General features: G+C 35.9%; 3 protein-coding genes across 9 annotated transcripts in view; 1 reads left to right on the top strand and 2 right to left on the bottom strand.

The window, feature by feature from the left end:
• Positions 1-1314: 1314 nt before the first annotated feature.
• On the bottom strand, positions 1315-9454 carry LOC306871238 (uncharacterized protein). 2 transcript variants are annotated; one of them, XM_079419027.1, is made up of 6 exons: positions 9398-9454; positions 6357-6518; positions 4815-5040; positions 3657-3815; positions 1715-1809; positions 1321-1540 (listed from the first exon to the last, which is right to left on the bottom strand). In XM_079419027.1, the coding sequence occupies exons 1-5, from the start codon at positions 9435-9437 to the stop codon at positions 1722-1724; spliced, it is 675 nt and encodes a 224-aa protein (XP_079275153.1). In that variant the 5' UTR covers positions 9438-9454; the 3' UTR covers positions 1321-1540; positions 1715-1721. The 2 variants fall into 2 exon arrangements, with proteins under 2 accessions (XP_079275152.1, XP_079275153.1); XM_079419026.1 differs by having other exon boundaries at positions 1315-1809.
• A 1928-nt stretch (positions 9455-11382) lies between these two features.
• On the top strand, positions 11383-18506 carry LOC306871237 (osteoclast-stimulating factor 1). Its single transcript, XM_079419025.1, has 10 exons — positions 11383-11601; positions 13314-13360; positions 13435-13485; positions 13594-13657; positions 14045-14098; positions 14180-14287; positions 14453-14502; positions 14721-14799; positions 16385-16483; positions 16579-18506. The coding sequence occupies exons 1-10, from the start codon at positions 11568-11570 to the stop codon at positions 16635-16637; spliced, it is 645 nt and encodes a 214-aa protein (XP_079275151.1). The 5' UTR covers positions 11383-11567; the 3' UTR covers positions 16638-18506.
• The window catches only part of LOC306871235 (paxillin-like), a 37931-nt gene continuing 36471 nt past the window's right edge, over positions 18501-19960 (bottom strand). For all 6 annotated transcript variants that reach the window (XM_079419023.1, XM_079419019.1, XM_079419020.1 and 3 more), the window contains one exon: positions 18501-19895. In XM_079419023.1, coding sequence (XP_079275149.1) covers positions 19629-19895 — 267 coding nt within the window. In that variant the 3' untranslated portion in view covers positions 18501-19628. The remainder of the gene's footprint in view (positions 19896-19960) is intronic.

The following is a 19960-nucleotide window of genomic DNA, read 5'->3' as shown; positions in this document are numbered from 1 at the left end:
GCACACATGCAACGTTTTCTTCTAAGGCATTTTTATAAAAGCTGTTTAACTATCTTAATTTAACTAAGGCATAGCCCTGGCTTAAGCTAAGACCCGTCTGTGAAACCGGCCTAAGTGTAGTTTTATTTAATGTCTTATTTGCATATTCTAATCTAATACATACATTATATGTGTATTTATTTTTTCTTATTAATTAATTTATTTTTAAGTTTTTTTTATGCTCTTGTTTGTCACTTTAAGATGATTTTAATATTATATTATATTATATTACATTATATTATCAGAATCAGAATTTGCTTTATTCGCCAAGTGTGCGCAGACACACAAGGAATTTGTTGTGGTTTTTAAGGTGCTATATATTATATTATATTATTATTGAGTTTGGTGAATATGTATACATATGATTTTACTGCTCTGGTTCTCTGAGACAAACATTTCGAGATAAATCAGTATCAGTGTGTGCTTATGTTCGCTCTATGACCAGAAGAGGTCACAATTAAATAGTTTCTAGTCTTGCCAATAAAATTAAAAGTCCCTTCACAACTAAACCAACCACTGCTTTTAAATGTATTATTATTATTATGATGCTACAGTATAAATATGGTAGTACTTTAATGGTAATATGGTAGTCATTAACAAACATTATTTTGATCAGATCAGCAGTGGATGTATTTTCCAACATGAATATTTAAGGCGAAAATATAGGAATCAAAATTTAATGACGTTTGTATTTAAAATACATTTTGGTTATTATTTGTTTTGGCATTTTAGCAATCTGTTAAGTATTATATCGGTTTTAAACTATTATAAAGTTTTACTGTTATTTCAGTTACAGCAGTAAAGTATTGAAAGTGGTTTAGTTCTGCATAATTAGTTATGTTGCAGTTATTTATTGCAGCTAATTCTCCTTTTGGATTGAGCCTCTTCGGATGACTGTTTGAGAAAAATACCATCCATAATGATGTCTAAACCTGTTTTACCTGTAGATTTTCCCCTCCTGCCCAATTTAACAAACATTTGTTGATCAAACACTCACCTCCAGATTGATCTGTTCTTATATAATCTTCTATTATGTTACGAAACATAAGCCCTCATAAGGATTAAAGATGATTGGGAGAAGGAAACTTTGCAGACAATTGCAGGGAGAGGCACCACAGACTCCACCTGATCGGACGTCTGCTTTCATCTGTGAATAATACTCAGCTGTAATATTAGTGTTTTCACCTCACTGACATACTGTCTGATGTCTTAACTTATATTACTCTTAATAATGTTTTATATAAGAATGCTCAGAATGAGTGAAAGAAAGATACAGATATTATGAGAGTGTCCTTTATTTCATATGTGTACATGAACATCACATATCAAATAAACATTAGTTTTTTATTATCAAAATAAACAAATAGTAAGGAACTTATATAATTTGTTAATAAATAGGTACAAACAATAAATATATTGTTACAGTAGGTTGTATCATATTATTCTATGTGCAATATATCTGTAGAGCACTCCACACCAGTGAAATCAGCGTGAATTCTACCTGGAACAAAAACTATTTAATCTCATAAAAGCTCATATTCCACAATAAATTGAGTAAAATGGGGGTTTTGTAGACTGTTTTAATGCTGAAGAAGGGACTGGAGTTTTACATGGCAAACATCACCCTAAAAGTCTCTTTTATATTTAGCTACCCATAAATAGGACTAGGCCTTACTTCCTCTTCACACCATGATGTTCTTCTTCTCTAGTTTCTCTCTCTCGTTAGTGGAGCTCAGGAACGCTGCCTGAAAGCGATGATGTGTTCTATAGCTGCAATATAAGAACAATACAACAAATATTTAAATATATATAGTCGTGGTCAGAATTATTGGCACCCTTGGTAAATATGATCAAAGAAGTCTGTGAGTCTTTAGCCACTCAAACTCTCAGACACACGTCCTCTTCCAGGCAGTTTCATAACATTTTATGTTGATTGGAAATTCTTAATTATTGCCCTGATGGTGGAAACGAGAATTTTCACTTTTCTTAAAGCCACTTCACTAATTTGTGAAGCTCAATTATCTTTTGCTGCACATCAGAAATATATTCTTAGTTTTTTTTTTTTCATTGTGATGGATGATTAAGGGAATTTGGGCTTTGTTTTCCCTCCTGTTTATATTTCTGTAAAACAGGAAGCCATGACGGGATAATTTCATAATGTTTCATTATGTTCATTATCATGCTGGAGTGCTCAAAATTGTAAATGGGAATATACTTCAGAGATATTTTACTCATAAGAATTTCTAGGGGTGCCAATAATTGTGTCCAACGTGTATTTGAGACATTTATTTCATAATGAGATTTTCCCCCATTTTCAATTGTTTTAGTTAAGAAAGGTTAGATTTTTGTGATTTCTAAAAGAAATAAAAGATCAAAAGGATTAATAATGCAGGTTTATTTTCAGAGCCTTCTTTGATCATATTACCAAGGGTGCCAATAATTCTGACCACAACTGTATATATATATATATATATATATATATATATATATATATATATATAGTACATAAGAAAGCATATACAAAAAAAAGTTAACAGTTTTGCCAAATCCATACTCAATACTCAAATCCACTCTTACTTCTTAACGTTTCCTAGTTATTTCCTAGCTAGCGTCTCATTTGTAGTGTAGTGAAAACAACCTCAGAGGATTTAATTTTTAATATTACTGGAATATTGTCGCATTGGGGCTTTGAACATAATAGTAAATGACTGGGTTACTGTTTTCTGTACATATAAAAACCTTTTGATCTAAAGGCTTCTGCATAAATGCTTGAAATTAAGAGACATATATATCCCTAGCTAGTGCCTACATATATTTCTTCACAAAAAAAATGTTTTTTTTAATATGCATATATAATGTGTGTGTGTGTGGGAGAGCGAGAGCGAGTACAGTAAAGCAGGAAATTACGCCTGTAATTTCAAAGTGAAGGCTTATAATATACCCTACTCTTAAAAGCGCTCTTTTATTTCCTTCTTGACAACCAACCAATCACAGTCTTCAAAAGAATGTGTCATTCCTAGCAACGCCCCGCCTCCTCACTAAGATAAAAGTTTTTGTCTTTTCCTCGCTCAGAGTTGCTCTCAGATTGGTCCTGAATCACTTTTAAGCTAAGACTCCTAGTTAGAAATGTTTAAGCTAAATTAGGAGCTCTTTAAAAGGATTCTTAGAATCTTTAGGAATACGGGCCTTGGTTTGTAATAATGTGCTCAAAAAGTTAACACAAAACGAATACATTTATACATCGTTCATGGAACATTGGCACCCCTAGAAATTCCCATTGAGCAACATTCCCAGAATTGTCACAAAATATACAATGGAACATTCCCTTAACGTTCACATAACAAAGAAAAACAAGTTAAAACTGATGTTTAGGACATAAAGAGCATATTCAGAAATAATAGGAAACTTAATTAGGATGTTAACAAAATGTTCCTAGAACACCTTTTGTTAACTGGTATAGTAACCTCATAGTATTAATAATGATAAGGAATGAGTAGGTGCGTCCAAACTGCTGTCACAATATGTGCCAAGTATAACCCAGGCGTGTGCTTTATGTGTGAAAGATGAATGAGTGTGTGTGGGTGTATATTTAGCATGCATGCACTGAATGTACTTACTGCACGCAGACCATGAGTAGAATGGCTAGGCAGCTGATGACCGACAGGACGACAGCCATAATGACGAGCACGGTGTGGGTCCTATCAGTGCTGCTCTCGTCCCGAGACGTCCCGAGAAGCTGGATCCCACAGCGTTCCCCATCATAACCTCTCTTACATCTGAAACAATCAAACTTTCATTAGCCTACTTGAACACATTGTTAATGCAACACTGACTGAATTTAATTGATGTGAATTCACTTAGTAAATATCAATGAAGTGCATGTGTGTGGGTTGTTCATAGTGTGCATGAAGATAAACATGGAAGCCTGTTTCTGCCATGGAATAAAAAATTTAAAGCAATGACTGACTTTTTTTTTCTTGCAATTCTGACTTCTTTTCTTTGAATTGTGGGATTTAAACTGAGAATTCATACTTATTTTCTCGACTTTTTTCCCTTGCAATTGTGACTTAATATCTTAGTTTTTTCAGAATTCTGCGTTTACATCTTGCAATTTCTTGCAAATTAGACAACATATCTGAGGCATTCTGAGGTTACATCTCACTTTTTTGTTTTCACCATAAAATAAAGAATAAAAAGGGATATTTATATCGCATAATTCATAGTTTATCTCTCATTTCTCAGATAAACTCAGAATTTGGACTTTTTTTCTCACAATTTTGAGTTTACATCTCACAATTCAGACTTTTTTCTCTGAATTCTGAGTTTACATCTAGCAATTCTGCCATGAAAAAAAAAAAAAAGGTAATTTCCTCACAATTCTGACTTTTTTTTCTAACAATTCTCGAGTTTATACACTGTAAAAAATCAAAAGTTGAGAAAACTTGAAAGTTTAAGGCAACAAGCTTCAGGGCATTTTTGAGTTTCTATTCAATTTATACAACAAAAAGTTGAGAAAACTCAAAAATGTCCTACAAAAACAAGAAATTATCCTGAAGCTGGTAGACTTAAACTTTTAAGTTTTCTCAATTTTTACTTTTTTACAGTGTATCTCACAATTCAGCATTTATATCACACAGTTCTGCATTTAGATCTCACAATTCTGATAAATGTATGGATTGTAAGAAAAAAAGTCGAATTGAGATAAAAAGTCGCATTTACTTTTTTATTTCTTATCCCGTGGTGTAAACAAGCTTCTGTAGGTAAGTGTCACTCACACACAGACAGGCTCTCTCAGGCCGTGCAGGTACGTGCAGTGGCCGTGGATGCAGTAGTCCACGTGAGAGGTCAGGCAGGGGTCAGCGGTGGTGCTGTGGCTCCTGTGACCTGTGAGCGTATGATTCGGCTGAACAGGAGTAATATTTTTATTCTTTTTTCTTCCTTTGTTCTTTTTGTGTCCAGAGCGCCTGTGATTCTGTACGTCTCCTTTACTGACTTGGGTTACTGAAAGATATGAGATAAATGATAAACTTTAATGTGTGTGAGAATATTTGCTTTCTATACTTAGAAATTTCTTTAAATGTAATTATATGTTCTTTAAAATGAAGCGGTCTTTTTCTTTCTTTTTTTAACTTTTATTTTTATTTAATTTTAATTTAACAATGCAGGTAAAAAAACAATATTAACAAAAAAGAAGGACATATACATATATTTTTTTTGCTACACAGCATATGCAGCTATATTCCTATACATTCGTCTCAGTGCATAGAATTATATACATGCACCAGCTCCATAATTAAAAGAAGTGGTTTACACTTGTTTGTTCGATTTATTAATTGAGCAGCACAACTCTTCATTTTGTCACAACATTTTGTTTTATTGCATGCAATTTTTAATTTGTAATTAGAACAATAGCTATATGCATCATTAATGAACTACGAAGGTTCAGAAAACAACATTTCAAGTTAACATAAGTTGCACTGGAATTACAGGAATATTTGTTTCTTGCCATTAATGTACTGTAGCATTGCCGGACAAGGGAAATGCAAACCATTAAACTGAAATATGTGCTTTTTGTAAGATTTGCTTAGCTATTATTATTATTTTGAAACTTTGTAGTTCATTTCTAAACCTTTGTAGTTCATTAATGATGCATTTAATGTCCTAATTAAAATACCAAAAGGTGTTATTCCAGTCAGTAATTATCATTAGCTTAATCTAAGAACATGGCATCTATGGAAAATTATCACAAGTTTGTGTAAATATTAAAGAATGACACCTTCACGCCTCCTTTACTGACTTGGGTTTCTGAAAGTGTTGTACTGTGATTTCTATACTTTGAATTTTTAAAAGTTTAATTAAATGGTGTCATAAAACCCTCAAAAAGAGATGCAGGTAAGGTCTTTTTCATCAAATATCTCTACACTTACTGTCTGCTCAATTTATTTAATTAAAATATAAACTAATGCAACACAACTCTTCAACATTTTTATACTGAAACTGTGTTAAATTGATATTAATTTCCGAATCTTTGCAGTTCATAAATATTTAATTTATCGTCCTAATTAAAAAGCCAAAGATGTTATTACAGTCAGTAATTTTACTTAGCAGAATAATAGACGTCTGTACGAGATTGTCAAGTAGGTGGACGAGTTTGACTGTCTGTACCTTTTTTTTAAAAGATTAATTTTTGGTGTTTTGCCTTTATTATGATAGGACAGTGGGATTTGGGATTCGAACTCGGGACACCCGTAACCCAACGGCGTTATATGTCAGTACAATTGCCAACAAGGCTATCGGCGCCGAACTGTCTGTACTACCTTGAAACAAAGTTGGATCACTGAACATTCCCGATGGATCCTGATCGTCATCAGATTCCAAATCTTCACCCACGGCGCTCTGAAGCCCCTCCCCCGATGATGACATCACGGTCACATGATCCAGTCCAGATGTGTGAGCTGCAGCTGTCCTTATGCTGAAAACTGCATACAGTAACACACGCCGTTATATCGCAGCAGACATGTAGTAATAACTGCTTATGAGGAATGCTGATTTGTATAGTTTCGGCCCAGTTTGCAAATAATAACAGGATCAAACGCTTCATTATATCACAATGACATATTAACCTCAATTAGCAGATACAAAGAGAGGTTAATCTTCTAATGTTGCTGTTGAGTCATCCTGTAAACACCCCGTGTGTATTGTACTGAGCAGATTAGCTGTGTGTGTGTGTGTGTGTGTGAGAGAGAGAGAAATTGAGAGTGATAGACATGATTGGAAGAGTTGTTATGTGAGGTAAAGCTGCACCTGTCGCAAGTACAATACAAAATTAGAGTCCTTTATGACTCCTTTTTCTTTTTGGACACCTGTTTATAAAACACATAGTTCAGAATCCGATATGATCAATACAGCGTTCCATTCATGCTAAAATATACAATATAATACCAAATTCTGCAGACCACGTTTGCCAACATTCAACCAGCATTGTATAATATAGTATAAGTAATTGAACAATGTATATTATTTTCCCTTGTTACTTGCACTAAGATATGCCCGTTTACCTGGCAGCAGAGGTTTTGACAGCTGTAGGGCGTTTGTGAGAACTACAGATCGTACTTCCGCTTTTTTGTTTCTCCGCATAAGGAGAGTCTGATCGCGCCCAGTGCATTATGGGTGTTGAAGTTTTTGTACTTTTTTTTTTTTTTTTTCTCGCCACGGCCCTTTTTCTGTTTTCTATAATCGTGTAGCAACGAGAATTTTTTTTTTTTTCCGGAATAGACTGCCAACTTTTATTAAAACCTCATCTTGCTAGCGGTGAATTACCCTTGACCCCATGTAACATGTTGGCATAATTTTCTAGATGAAGAATGATACTTTTGATTAATAGAACAATGATTTTAATTAAGAAAATTATGTTTCAATGAAAATTTGTCTCAATGTTTTAAATAATATTTAAATATCATCTTACTAAGACGGGAGTTATAGTGTGACAACTGATATTTATATGCATTTTTTGTAAGCATAGTCTGCTGTACTGTTATAAAGATTTAAATGTAAAGCTATCAGAGCTGTACCTTACTTTTTGCCATATACAGTAAGTACCAGCAACTGCCAGATTGCATATTTTTGCTTAGTTTGGGCCTCTGAATAAATTTGAGAATTTTTTCCCTACATACTTTTCAAATATGATACTCACCCCAACCCAAAACAACATAAAACAATGTTTGCATCTAAGGAGGTCTCAATGTTGACAACCCATGTGATTCATTTGCACAGCAAAGCATGCTATTCAACAAGAAAATATGTAGGCTGGGACTTGATTTTATCCATCAGGAATTGATTGGGATAAAAAAAAAAAAAAAGGTGGGTGTTATACAGCAGAATGGAGCCAGACCTGAATGTGAACGTGAAGGACTACTCCCATCCTGAAACACAGCCAGCATCTGTTGGTTGAAACTCAAGTAACCAGGGTAACGTTGTTGCATAGGTGGAGTAAGTTTTGATCATCGCATTTTGATGAAACATTACTAAGTTAAACCCGTTTGTTTTTAGAACCACACACAAAAAGACCAAGAACAAACATCTGTTTGATTTAGTTTTGGCTAGTAATCGAAGGTGTATTATCTGAAAATTGCAGGAATAAAATTCCACCAGCCTTGGGAGTGTGGAAAATCGATCCAGTCTATTAAGCACTAATTGTAATTTTGCATGCCATTTTATTCTGCACACATTCTATTCCTTATCACATTAACCATTAACATTTTCCTTTAAAGTCTTACAAATGCAGAGTCTCAGAATACTTCATTTTAGAACATCATATTAAACAACAAGCTTTGGTGTCAAATATTTTGCTTGAAAACCGTGCATGTGCTATTTTTCTTTCTAATATATAAATATGTGGCAAATTGATGATATTCCGACATTTTAAAGTAGTGTATGTGCCTTTCTTTCACAGGTATAAACTGGCGACGTCTGCAGTCAAACTAGTCTGCAAGGAGAATGTTTGAGTAGCCTAAATGCATTTGATCTGAACACTCCTACCGACTGGAATCCTGCATTTAATTGTCAAAGAAATTCACACACACACACCTATTATTGTGTGTGGGGATGACCTTTCTAACGTTAGTTTGCAAAGCTAAATATATATTTAACGCGGCGGTGTGACGCCCTAATCCTCCGTCTTTGCCATGAACAAAAAGTGCTTTGTGACGTCGAACATGACAACAGACAGCTGAGATTTAAACTGTGTGGCGTTCTGGCATACACCTATAAGGGAAAAGCCTGAGCTCACAGCTATTCAGAGGCATGTTACTACAGGTCGAGTCAACTTCCCAAAGCCCTGCCTGTCTGGAGACACAAACACAATACCACACTTCACTCAGCGAGGGAGTTCAAGCTGCTTTTGGAGGAGGTTTACTAAGTTGGAGTCTTTCATATTCGTCAATCAATTGTCTTTTGTCAGTTGTCAAAGTGAAAATAGAGTAAAAATAAGTAAGAAAATGCAGAGAATTTACACTTAGCATGAAAGAAAGCATGTTGCAAGTTTCGCTCACTTTTTGACTTTTCATGATTTTTCCTTTTGTTACTTTATCACCGGACAAGGTTTTTTTGTTTTTTTTTTAAATAATTTTACAGAATTTGAAAAAATAAATATAAATATTTTAGAGCAAACCATAACTAGAAAAACATATATTCATTCACATAAAAGTCTAATAATATTTTAACATTTCCATGATTTTTTCAGGATTTTAAATCACAATTTTAAAACCCACTAAGATTTCCAGGTTTTCCACAACCATGGCACACCTGAAGCTGACAGGACCAAAATAATGTAAGACAGGATGGAGAAAACCAAACTCACCGACACAGAGCAGCAGAGAGGAGAGGCGCTGTAGGTTCATGGCAGCTGACAGCTGAGTTCTGTGTTGAGTTTCTGTTTGTCATGTACTTATCGTCCAGGAGGAGCTTTTATAGGGAGGTTTCCCTTCACAAACACACACACACACACACACACAGATAATATGTGTGTGTTTGTAGGCACCTTTTGTAAGGTAAATGTTTGACGAGAGTCCACCTGTAGAATTCATCCACAGGTCATTCATACACGAGTCATTATGTGAGATTCATTTTCCATTTCACGTCACTGGACGGTGATGCTGAATAGCTTGACTGTTTTGTCAAGTGTTCCTGAATGGGATATGAGAATACTTCTAAAGAAACAGGAATATTGTTCACGTTTATTTGTATTTTAATAGTCAATTATGATGACTTCACATGCACTGATGTAGATGTTTCAGATTTGGGGACGCAGAGACACTGGAATCGAATGCGACCTTAAATCTTTGGAATATTTGGAATGATGAGTATGAGATGCATCGCGTCTGGAATAAAAAGAATGAAAAGAATGGGATTCTTGGGGAAAAATTCAATAGATAAAGAGAGGAGCCAAAACACCCCCAGCACACACACACACACACACACACACACACACACTGTTTTGGTGTGAACGCAGCCTCATGGGTCATTAAGTATATTACTGTCCCTCTAATTTGAGGCCCAAAAACTATGGTACGGGACGGAAGAGAGGTAGCTGGAATAACGACCGGTTTCTTAGATAAAGCCATGCATGAACGTGTTTGTGCAATTTAAATTCAGTTTGAGTCGCCTGCCGTGCAACATGTCCCTCACATCTGCATGGTAATGAGTTTCTGAAGAGCCCAAAAGGAAGAGAAGTACAGCTAATGACCCTGAACCCTTAACACAGAACAAACTATACACCCCATTAGATGCTATCCAGAATTTAAATAAGACCATTGGATTCAAGCTGAAGATTTGTTATTTTTAACTTTTAACTAAAAGCAATGCATTTACAATTGAGTTTTACATTGTAGTCTGTCGTTTTGGTAATACAGTGAAAAATGAACACCTTATGTGTTCACTAAATGCACACAGAGGTAAATTTCACAAAGCTATAAGTGTGAGTTTGCATTCTGATCATATGGAAGAATAATTCAAATTCCATGTAGTCGTATCTGATTATATAGGTACTCAGTGATAAAATCAAACATCCTTTTTTAGCTCAAAACTTACATAATATACAGGTCTATATGGATATAGTGCTATGGTTTTTAAAACTGAAATGACTAAAAGCAGAGCTATTCTGAGGCAGCTCCTTTAAAACTTGCTTGCAATGTAAACCAACTTGTTGGTGCAGCCAAATGTTATGGGTGTCCTCAAATATCACACACAAATCTAGAGGATTAGAGATGTTTCACTGGTGTAAAAGTACTGAAAAAGTAACATAAATGCATAAAAAGTGCAGAAAAATTCCCTGCAGCTTTATATGTTCAATATTTTGTTAGATTAATTTACCTCTGTTTCAAAGACGTTTATCTTTTTATTTGCCAATAATGTTTTTTATTGTCTATACTACTGTTAAGCATTGTATAGTTGATTAATGTTGTTAAAAAAACCTGTTTAGTGCATTCCCTAAATGTAAGACTTCCATCAAACCGCATTCAATCATTCCAACAATCATTTCTATAGAAATCATTACACAACTAAAGCCACCAAAATAGACATGTTATTATAGTGAAACTTTCCGTTTTGCAACAGAAACAGAAAGTGAATCATTTGCAGTTTTGTCATTGATTACATATTTAGACTAAAATTGAAATGGTTTATAAAATTGTATTTAATTTGTAGCAAATTTATAAATATATTTTATATGCATTTTCCCCTGAATCTGCTTCTTTTCTGTTGTTAATACTACTAAAGTTAAAGTGTAAAAACATGGCACTATTGTTAAGTAAAGTTTTCGTAAGGGCAGTACGGAATTTCAGAGCTGCGCATGCGCACTGCGACTTTTCCGCGTTGGGCTCGTTCACGCTTCCTCATTGACAGCGCCTACAGGAAGAAAGCAGCGAAACACCGTTTCATTTACACTCTCAACAGTTTTATACAGTTTCTACGTATTATTGACGTCTTAAACAACTCGGAAGTCTTCTTTAAAAGTCTTGGAAAGTTCAGAAATGTCAAAGCCTCCCCCCAAACCAGCTAAACCAGGTAAGAGGTGCGCGCATGGAGGAAAAGCCTACACCTCGGCAAGCCTGCGAAAGCTTCATTATTTATTCATTCGTTTTTGCGTTGTTTCTTTGTGTGATAGCCTTACAAACACGCTCGTTTCCGATGCCATTCAATGAAATGTATATAAGAGCATGCAATTTGTGGTCTTAGTGAACTTTCTCCTGCGGGTGGAGTTTGGCGTTTCTCCAGCGCAGCGCAACTTTGCGCTTTTACGCGTTTTAAACGCTTGTCGCCGACTAAATAACATGCGCGAAACCACCACAACTTAGCTTCAAGTTCAAAGAGCAAGACTAAAATAGTAAACCGCCTTGCCACAAATGGCAGGATCGGGTTTGGAAAGAGAAACAGGCTCAAGCCAGCCATTGGCTGTGGTTCAGAACCAAGTGAGCAGTCTACCTAGACAGCGCGTTTAGTCAACGGAGACACACGCATTTTTGCTTGTGATCGGTGCATTCTGAATCTGGCGAGCCAAAAATTATTATGTGATGTCCAGAAATGTTTGTCTAGATCGATAGATCAATGGTTTTAAGTAATAACCATAGCCTCATAGTAGCCAGTTACTTCCCCATATGAAAGCAAAGCTTCATTATGTATAGTGTGACACTTAGATTGCTGATTTATGATGATGATGATGATGCTGTGCACGGTCAAAGATATGTTGTAGGTAGAGATAGACCAATATTATTTTTTCACAACTGATACCATGCTTGTTATTTTCATAGGCTATTTAAACATCGAACCGATATGCAGAACTGTTTCATTTCTGCTTTTTGACACCATAATAGCTAAATCTTTAGTCTACAGAACTAAAAATAATGTGCATTGCAACTATATTATTTGTATTATTAATAATGCCATTCAAAATGCTAAATGCGTGCATCGCAAATTTATTTTTGATACTAAAGAACCGATTAAGTAGAAACTCTGAACTCTTTATCGGTCCTGTATCTAGTTGTAGGATGTCCTCTTAGTACAGTTTGCCCAGGATGTGGATCTGTGACATCCAGCATGCAAATTTGACCAGTTGCATGGGATGTTTGGGATATTTAACACTGTTTTGTTTAGCAGTGGTTTTTACACTAATAGTAACATGTGGTGTAGGTTCTAGGGGAACCTTGGAACCTCTAACTTTGGGAAACATTGTCAGTATTGCAGAAAAGATTTCCTGTTGGTTGAAATGATTTCTACACTTCTGAACGATTGATCGTAGTTGTAATTGGCAGCAAACACAATCATATCCGGTGGAGGCCAGTGTTTCTATTTCAGAGGCTGATCTGGAAGTTGGGGAGGGGCTGCTTGGATCCCGCTCAGCAGGGCTTCTCGCTTGTTTGTTATAGGCCAAATGGAAATACCTTTACAGCCAGGAAATACCCTTTGTTGTGCTTATAATGATTTGTTTATTTATATATTTAGGCCTCAGGGCTTGGGTTCCTCTTAATTTCTGTGTCATGTGGTTTGCCCTGCGTTTAGTTCTGTGATACTACCTGGTTGTAGATGCGATGGTGTTTTGCATTTGTTTGGGCTGATAGGTGACGATAAGGTGGAATACTGATCTGTTTCAACTATAAATAGTGAGCAGAACACAGACAACTCTGTGTTAATAAAACTGCTTCAGTGTGCAATCATAAGATATACATGTTGCATATTATTTAAAAATATAAGTGTATCATTCACATTTATGTTTTAAACAGGCCAGGTCAAGGTGTACAGGGCTTTATTCACCTTTGACCCAAGGACGGTGAGTTTCATTCTTCTTTGGTTGTTTTAGCTTGCTTGAATTGAGCTCATCATGTATATTTCCCTCTTTTTCAGCCAGATGAACTGTACTTTGAGGAAGGAGATATCTTGTACATCTCAGATACAGTAAGTTTATGATCTCGCTTGGAGTGATAGTTGATCATGGAGATAAAGAGCATTATATTCATGGCAGTGTTTGTGATTTTGAACTGATTGCTGGGTTAATGTTTTTAGAGTGACAGTAACTGGTGGAAGGGAACATGCAGGGGAAGGACTGGACTTATTCCCAGCAATTATGGTAAGGAAAACAAGTGGCAAACTAGAACCTGCAAACCATCAGTCCTTTACTAGAGCACCTTCAGTGATTGAATAGACGTGTATATAATATGTGACTTTTACAGTCTTTTATGATGTCGGGAAGTTTTATTAGAGACAATCAGTGCTGATTCCTAAAGAAATCCTAGCTATTACTATTGCATATTGGGCTTAGGGATTGGAACCAAATCCAACCTTAAGTTTCAAATTTCTCTGCATATCATTTTACGTGTTATATGCTATTACTTTTCTAAGCTTTACTTAAATTTGCCTGGAAGATAAAAAAGGGGTAGAATTATCCTGTAGTCATTGATATACCTGCATCTGTCAGGGTATGATTTTTATCTTGATGTGATTTGCCTTTTTCCAGTGGCTGAGCAAGCAGAGTCCATAGACAACCCCATGCATGAAGCAGCTAAGCGAGGTACCCAAAAATACACCTATCAGGCATTTTGTTTGTTTGATAATGTGGTGAAACAATCAAATGCTTTGTGTGTGAATGCAGGTAATCTGAGCTGGCTCAGAGAGTGTTTGGATAATAAAGTTGGCATCAACGGACTGGACAAAGCAGGAAACACTGCTCTCTACTGGGGCTGTCACGGAGGACATAAAGGTATATGAGGCACACGTGCTTTGATTGTTTTCACATTTCATTTCCGAGCTGCAGCAGTTGTGCACAAACTCTTTAAGCTGGTTTAAGCCTGTTTTGTCCAATAATGGCACAAAAAAAAACGGCAACATGAAATCTTTAACCTACGTTGTGTTTGTGTTTTCTTAGATGTGGTGGAGATTTTGCTGAGTCAGCCGAACTGTGAGCTCAATCAGCAGGTAAATCTGATGTTTGTTAAAATGTTTTTGGCAAATCCGTTTTCTTGAGATCAAATGCATTTCATTTGAATTGATTAAAATGTGCAGTGAGATCAGCTTACAAATGTCTGTATGAAAGAGTGACAAAGGGATAGCAAAGGTTTTCTAGAAATGGAAGCAATGCTCATGTTCTTTATATTTTACTCAATGTAATCAATGGTGTGTTCATTTTTTAACAGAATAAACTGGGAGACACGGTTCTACATGCAGCTGCCTGGAAGGGCTATTCAGATATAGTTGAGATGTTGCTCAATAAAAGTGAGTGAATTCTTTTTTTTTTTTTTCGTATAAACATCTACTTGTATGTATGGGTGGGGCAGGGTTCGACAATGCAAGCACCTCACTTGTGTTTGCAACTAAAAATAGATGTGTGCAAACTGTGAAGTGCATTCAGGAGCATGTGTGAAAATTAAAAAAAGCCCTGTTTTATGAAATTTAAGGTCATAAATAGTCTTAAAATTTTCTAAGCTGTATAACACAATTATCATTTTAAGAAGGAAAAAAGCAGGAATTGGAAAAAAATATTATTATAAAACTTAAAAAGCCTATGATTTAAAGGAACACTCCACTTTTTTGTTTTTAAAAAAAGGCTAATTTTACACCTCCCCTAGAGTTAAACAGTTGAGTTTTACCGTTTTTGAATCCATTCAGCTGATCTCCGGGTCTGGCGGTAGCACTTTTAACTTAGCTTAGCATAGATAGATCATTGAATCTGATTAGACCGTTAGCATCGCACTCAAAAATGACCAAAGAGTTTTGATATTTTTCCTATTTAAAGCTTGACACTTCTGTAGTTACATCGTGTACTAAGACAAACGGAAAATGAAAAGTTGCGATTATCTAGGCCGATATGGCTAGGAACTATACTCTCATTCCGGCGTAATAATCAAGAACTTTGCTGCGGTACCATGGGTGCAGCAGGTGCAATAATAAGACGCAGCGCCTGAAAGTAGTCCCCAGCTATATCATAGCTAGTTACCTAGCTGGGGACTACTTTCAGGTGCTGTGAAATATCATTGCGCCTGCTGCACCCACGGTACGGCAGCAAAGTTCCTTGATTATTACGCTGGAATGAGAGTATAGTTCCTAGCCATATCGGCCTAGAAAATTACAAAGCTTTGTTAATAAGAGAAATAATTGATTAGCAGGCAAATGTTACATTGCGACCATGCTTTTGGATTCATGCCGTTCGAGCGCATGCATACATTTAAATAAAGCTGTACGCGGCTTTTCGTTCTGTTTTGCCAGATGGTCACAAATGTAATATTATTTATTGTTTGTTTTCCCAAATCCTCACTGTCTCCCCCTCTAGGTTCGCAGGTTTATTTTCTTGTTTTCTTGTTGTTTTAATCACTGTTTTCGCATCTCTTACTGTGGTAAACGTGGGGGGAAATGAAAGATTTTGTGGCCATGAATTAAGAATTCGTTACATTAACTGCTCCCGCATTTAAATTCATGTGTTTTCTAGGGAACAAATGAATGAAAAATGGACAGTGGCCACAAATTAATATGTCGTATGAACTAATTAAGTTGTATGAATGAATAGTAGCTATCTACATTTCAATACAAAAGAACTTGGATCACATCAAAAGCGTAGTTTGTACATTTGTAAATTATTTTCGTGACCCAGGCCCTTCACCGTCACTCACTCGACCATCGATAGCTTTCATCGATTACATCGCTTATCGACAATTAATCGATTGTTGATTAATCGTTGACATCCCTAGTGTAAATAGCATACATCACAAAAAAAAATGGCATTTACACTTAGTGCAAATAGCCGCTGCCTTTTTAAAAATCTCTATCTGCGTGTTTGCTTATATTGCAATATGTGTTGCTATAGATGCCAGGACAGACGTGCTCAACAATGAGAAGAAGACCGCTCTGGATATGGCCACCAATGCACAATGTGCCTCTCTGCTGAAGAGGAAACTGGGAGGAGGTGAGTCACAAGGCGTCTCCTTTCAGTTATCTCCTTCAGATGCCAGTTCCTGTGAGAGAGATTCACACTTACCTGTCTCTCTGTTGAATCTATAGTGATTCTGCGCACCCACAGTAACGCTGAGGAGTATCTCGATGATGAAGACTCTGACTGAGAGAAGAGCAGCACTAATGAATTCCATTCATTTCTACATTCATTCCAACAACAAAAAAAAACCATCACAACATGTATATAGATCAGATATATGTGGGAGAAACATTATTTACAAGGTGGGGAGGATATGAAAGCTGGTTGTCTGATTGTCTCAACTTTCTTCTTCATTCCAGTTCATTTTAAAAGCATTGCAGTACTTGTCTGCTCTTTACATGTTTAGGATGGACACAGTGAACATTCATTCTTCTATTTGCTGCTCCTCTTTTAACTGTATTTATTGCATAGAAATCTCTTTGATTTTAAAGTGCCTTTTTAATAGGGAGATCACCCAGATTGCCTCACAGCACTGGGTCTTTTTATTCTCAAAGTTTAATGCGCGTGTATGTAAGTGTGTGTCTGAGCATTTTAACCATTTGAGTGGGTTTGTGTGTGAGGGAGATGTGCTTGATGATAGCTTCTGAGATGCATGTAAATCTGAATGTTACAACTATGCAAATAAATCAGTGGCCTTTGCTTGATATGCAAGACTGGAGCTGGAAGCTTGAATATAATTGTATTTGTAAGTGCCCTTTATTCATTCTGTGCATTTATTTAGCCACATTTTTTAAGGGAAAAAGTGTAATTGACATATATTTTGTATTCGTTTGTATTTTTAGTGTTTTACCACTTTACATCATATTAGATTATGTGCTATTCAGGAACATGCAAGGGAAGACTATTTGAACCTTTGCTCTCCTAATTGCATGAGGAATGAAACACTATGAAATCCGAGGTATTCTTTTATTTTTAACATGTTTTAAAATGATAGTTCACCCAAAAATGAACATTCAGTCATGTATCCTCCTCCTGCTGAATATAAAAGAAGATATTTTGAAGGATGTGGGTAAGCAGATTGACTTTTCATTTAAAATACTATACTATAAAGAGTCAATGGTAACAAGAAACTGGTTACCTACATCTTTCAAAATATCTTCTTTTGTGTTCCGCAGAAGAGAGACGTTTGGAACCACTTGAGGCTAAATAAAGGATGACAGGATTTTCATTTTTGGGTGCATGACAATGATTAAAACATGTCAGGTCAGCAAACCATAAATTCCGTTCCAATGTTGGTTTTTTATTTGCCTTAAAAACAGACGAAAACTTTTTATTAACGTTTGGCTTTGAGAGTAGCCTATGCGATCCATGCCAAAGAAATTTTAGCCTACATCTATTTTTCCATCTTAACTGTAGGTAACCTCCATCTAAGATTTAGTTTATAGGAAATAGGAGTTCATTAACCCCTTTATTGCATTTACTGGAAGAGAATTCAAAGTCTCATGTTACATATTGCCAAATCAACAACAAAAAGTAGACTATTCTGCAAAAATTTGCTGACTTTTCCATTTGTCCTGCCAGACTTTTTAGATTATGATACTGAACAATATGACACAAATGGTAAAAACCTGTAGTTTTAATGTGCAATAGGCCATATTTTTTTATTATTATGATCACAGGCCTGAGCTCAGACATATTGAATGCATATATTAGCAAAGGGCTTTAAATGAACTCATATAGTCTAAAGACACAGACGTGTAAAAGCCAGGTGCTCTTCAAGTTTGAAATTTGACATCTGAATTTATTCATGAATTAATGCTCATCATATTATAAAATGTCATTCTGATTATTTTAGTGGACTGTGGAAAATATAAACATTTACATAAATGCATTCAGCAGATGCTTTTATCCAGGGTGACTTAGACTGTATTCAAGATATACGATTCAACGGCCCATGTGTTCCCTGGGAATGTAATTTATACAAAATTAACAAAACAGATCTGCTGTTAAAGAGATTTCAATGCAAATAAATCAACAACGCATAAATCAATCATTCAGATCCTGGTATTTATTCAATGTCTTGCACAGTCCATTTAGACCCCAGGTTTTAAATACAGTGTGCATGTCATCAGTCAATGTAGAATAAAATATGACATCACCTTGAAAAAGAAAATCTTTAAATTATGGAAAAACAAAAGTCGAGTAAAGTTGTTGCAATCACTTATAATCTGTAAGACTTTAGTATATTTACTTGCATACAGTAGGAAATCAGATGAATTGAAATAGTGGGAAAATGTGTATCACAATCTCATTACATACAAGAAATTAAGACAAAAATCATAGTAAATCGCGAAACATGCCCGGTGGCAATAGGCACATTGTGGAACACCACATACAACTCTTTAAGAAGGTGTTTTATAAGAATAAAATATGTATTATAACAGCAGAAGCGAGTCGTTTCCACAGTTAAACTCTCATAAAGGCATAAGGATGGTAGATCAAACCACAGAAAACAGAAACCACCCATGAATATAAAAATAGAAACAATCGTCAACAAAACAAATAAAAAGAGCACACTTTATAAAGTGATCAGAGAGAAATACATGCACAATAAAATCAGGCCTGAGCAAACTCTCAGAGCACCAAAAATTTGAAAAATATACAGAATATGGCATTGAGATTTTGATGATGCCAAGCTGTTATTGCACCTTTAAGAAAAACCTGATGTGGCCGATGGAGAAAAGAAGCGAAACAAAATAACAGAGCGTTGTTATACCAGAAAGCAGCAAAGAGATGCCTGAAATGTGCAAACAGAAGTGTGCATACGTATGTTCAAGTTAAGCTCAGTGTGTGTGTGTGTGTGTGTGTGTGTGTAACAGGTACAAAAATAGATCTTGATTTGTCCGATGCAGTCGATAATATCTAAAATAGCTCCACGCAATTTAAGGACCATAATTTAGTCTCTAGATCCAGGGGAAGCATTTTAAAAAGGCTGTTAAAAATCATAATATCCTCCCTGATGATCTACACTCCTCTGACTGCTTTGGCACAGGAACAAGCTGGTGTAATGCTCACTATCGCCACATGATAACACTGTGACGACCTGTAAAACTCCACCCTTGGGACTTTGGATATTGGCGTGCATGTTCAAACACACATCCCTCAACACTATCAGACTCTAGCTGAAGAGCTTGACAAAGCAGCTTTGGCAGTAGGGTTTGTCATTCTGCTCTTTGAATGTGCCCTTGTTCAGCTGTTTAAGGCAGAAGGCGCAGACGAAATGCTCGGGGTGAAACTTCTTGCCCATGGCGGTGATGCAGCGACCGGTAATGGGTTTCTGACAGCCGGAGCAGAGGGAGCCGCGGCGCTCGTGGTAATGAGCCTCACAGTAGGGCTGCCCTTCATGCTCGAAGAAACTGCCGTTCACAAACGGAATGAAACACTCCTTTGGAGGACAGAGAGAAAACGCTGGAATAAGTCAGTTATGCATGAATGATTCAAATAATGCTA

This window comes from Barbus barbus, assembly GCF_936440315.1.
Source record: "Barbus barbus genome assembly, chromosome: 6".
Taxonomy (NCBI): domain Eukaryota; kingdom Metazoa; phylum Chordata; class Actinopteri; order Cypriniformes; family Cyprinidae; genus Barbus; species Barbus barbus.
The sequence above is the reverse complement of the archived record's forward strand: the minus strand, read 5'-3'. Positions and strand labels throughout refer to the sequence as shown.

Bases quoted from the DNA above. Each gene is read 5' to 3' on its own strand.
- LOC306871238 (XM_079419026.1), bottom strand. From the start codon at position 9,437: ATGAACCTACAGCGCCTCTCCTCTCTGCTGCTCTGTGTCG. The intron at 5,041-6,356 runs GTAGTACAGACA...CATATCTTTCAG, and splicing joins TGATCCAACTTTGTTTCAAG to TAACCCAAGTCAGTAAAGGA. The intron at 1,810-3,656 runs GTAAGTACATTC...CTTATATTGCAG, and splicing joins CTACTCATGGTCTGCGTGCA to CTATAGAACACATCATCGCT.
- LOC306871237 (XM_079419025.1), top strand. From the start codon at position 11,568: ATGTCAAAGCCTCCCCCCAAACCAGCTAAACCAG. The intron at 13,361-13,434 runs GTGAGTTTCATT...CCTCTTTTTCAG, and splicing joins TCACCTTTGACCCAAGGACG to CCAGATGAACTGTACTTTGA. The intron at 14,800-16,384 runs GTGAGTGAATTC...GTGTTGCTATAG, and splicing joins TGAGATGTTGCTCAATAAAA to ATGCCAGGACAGACGTGCTC.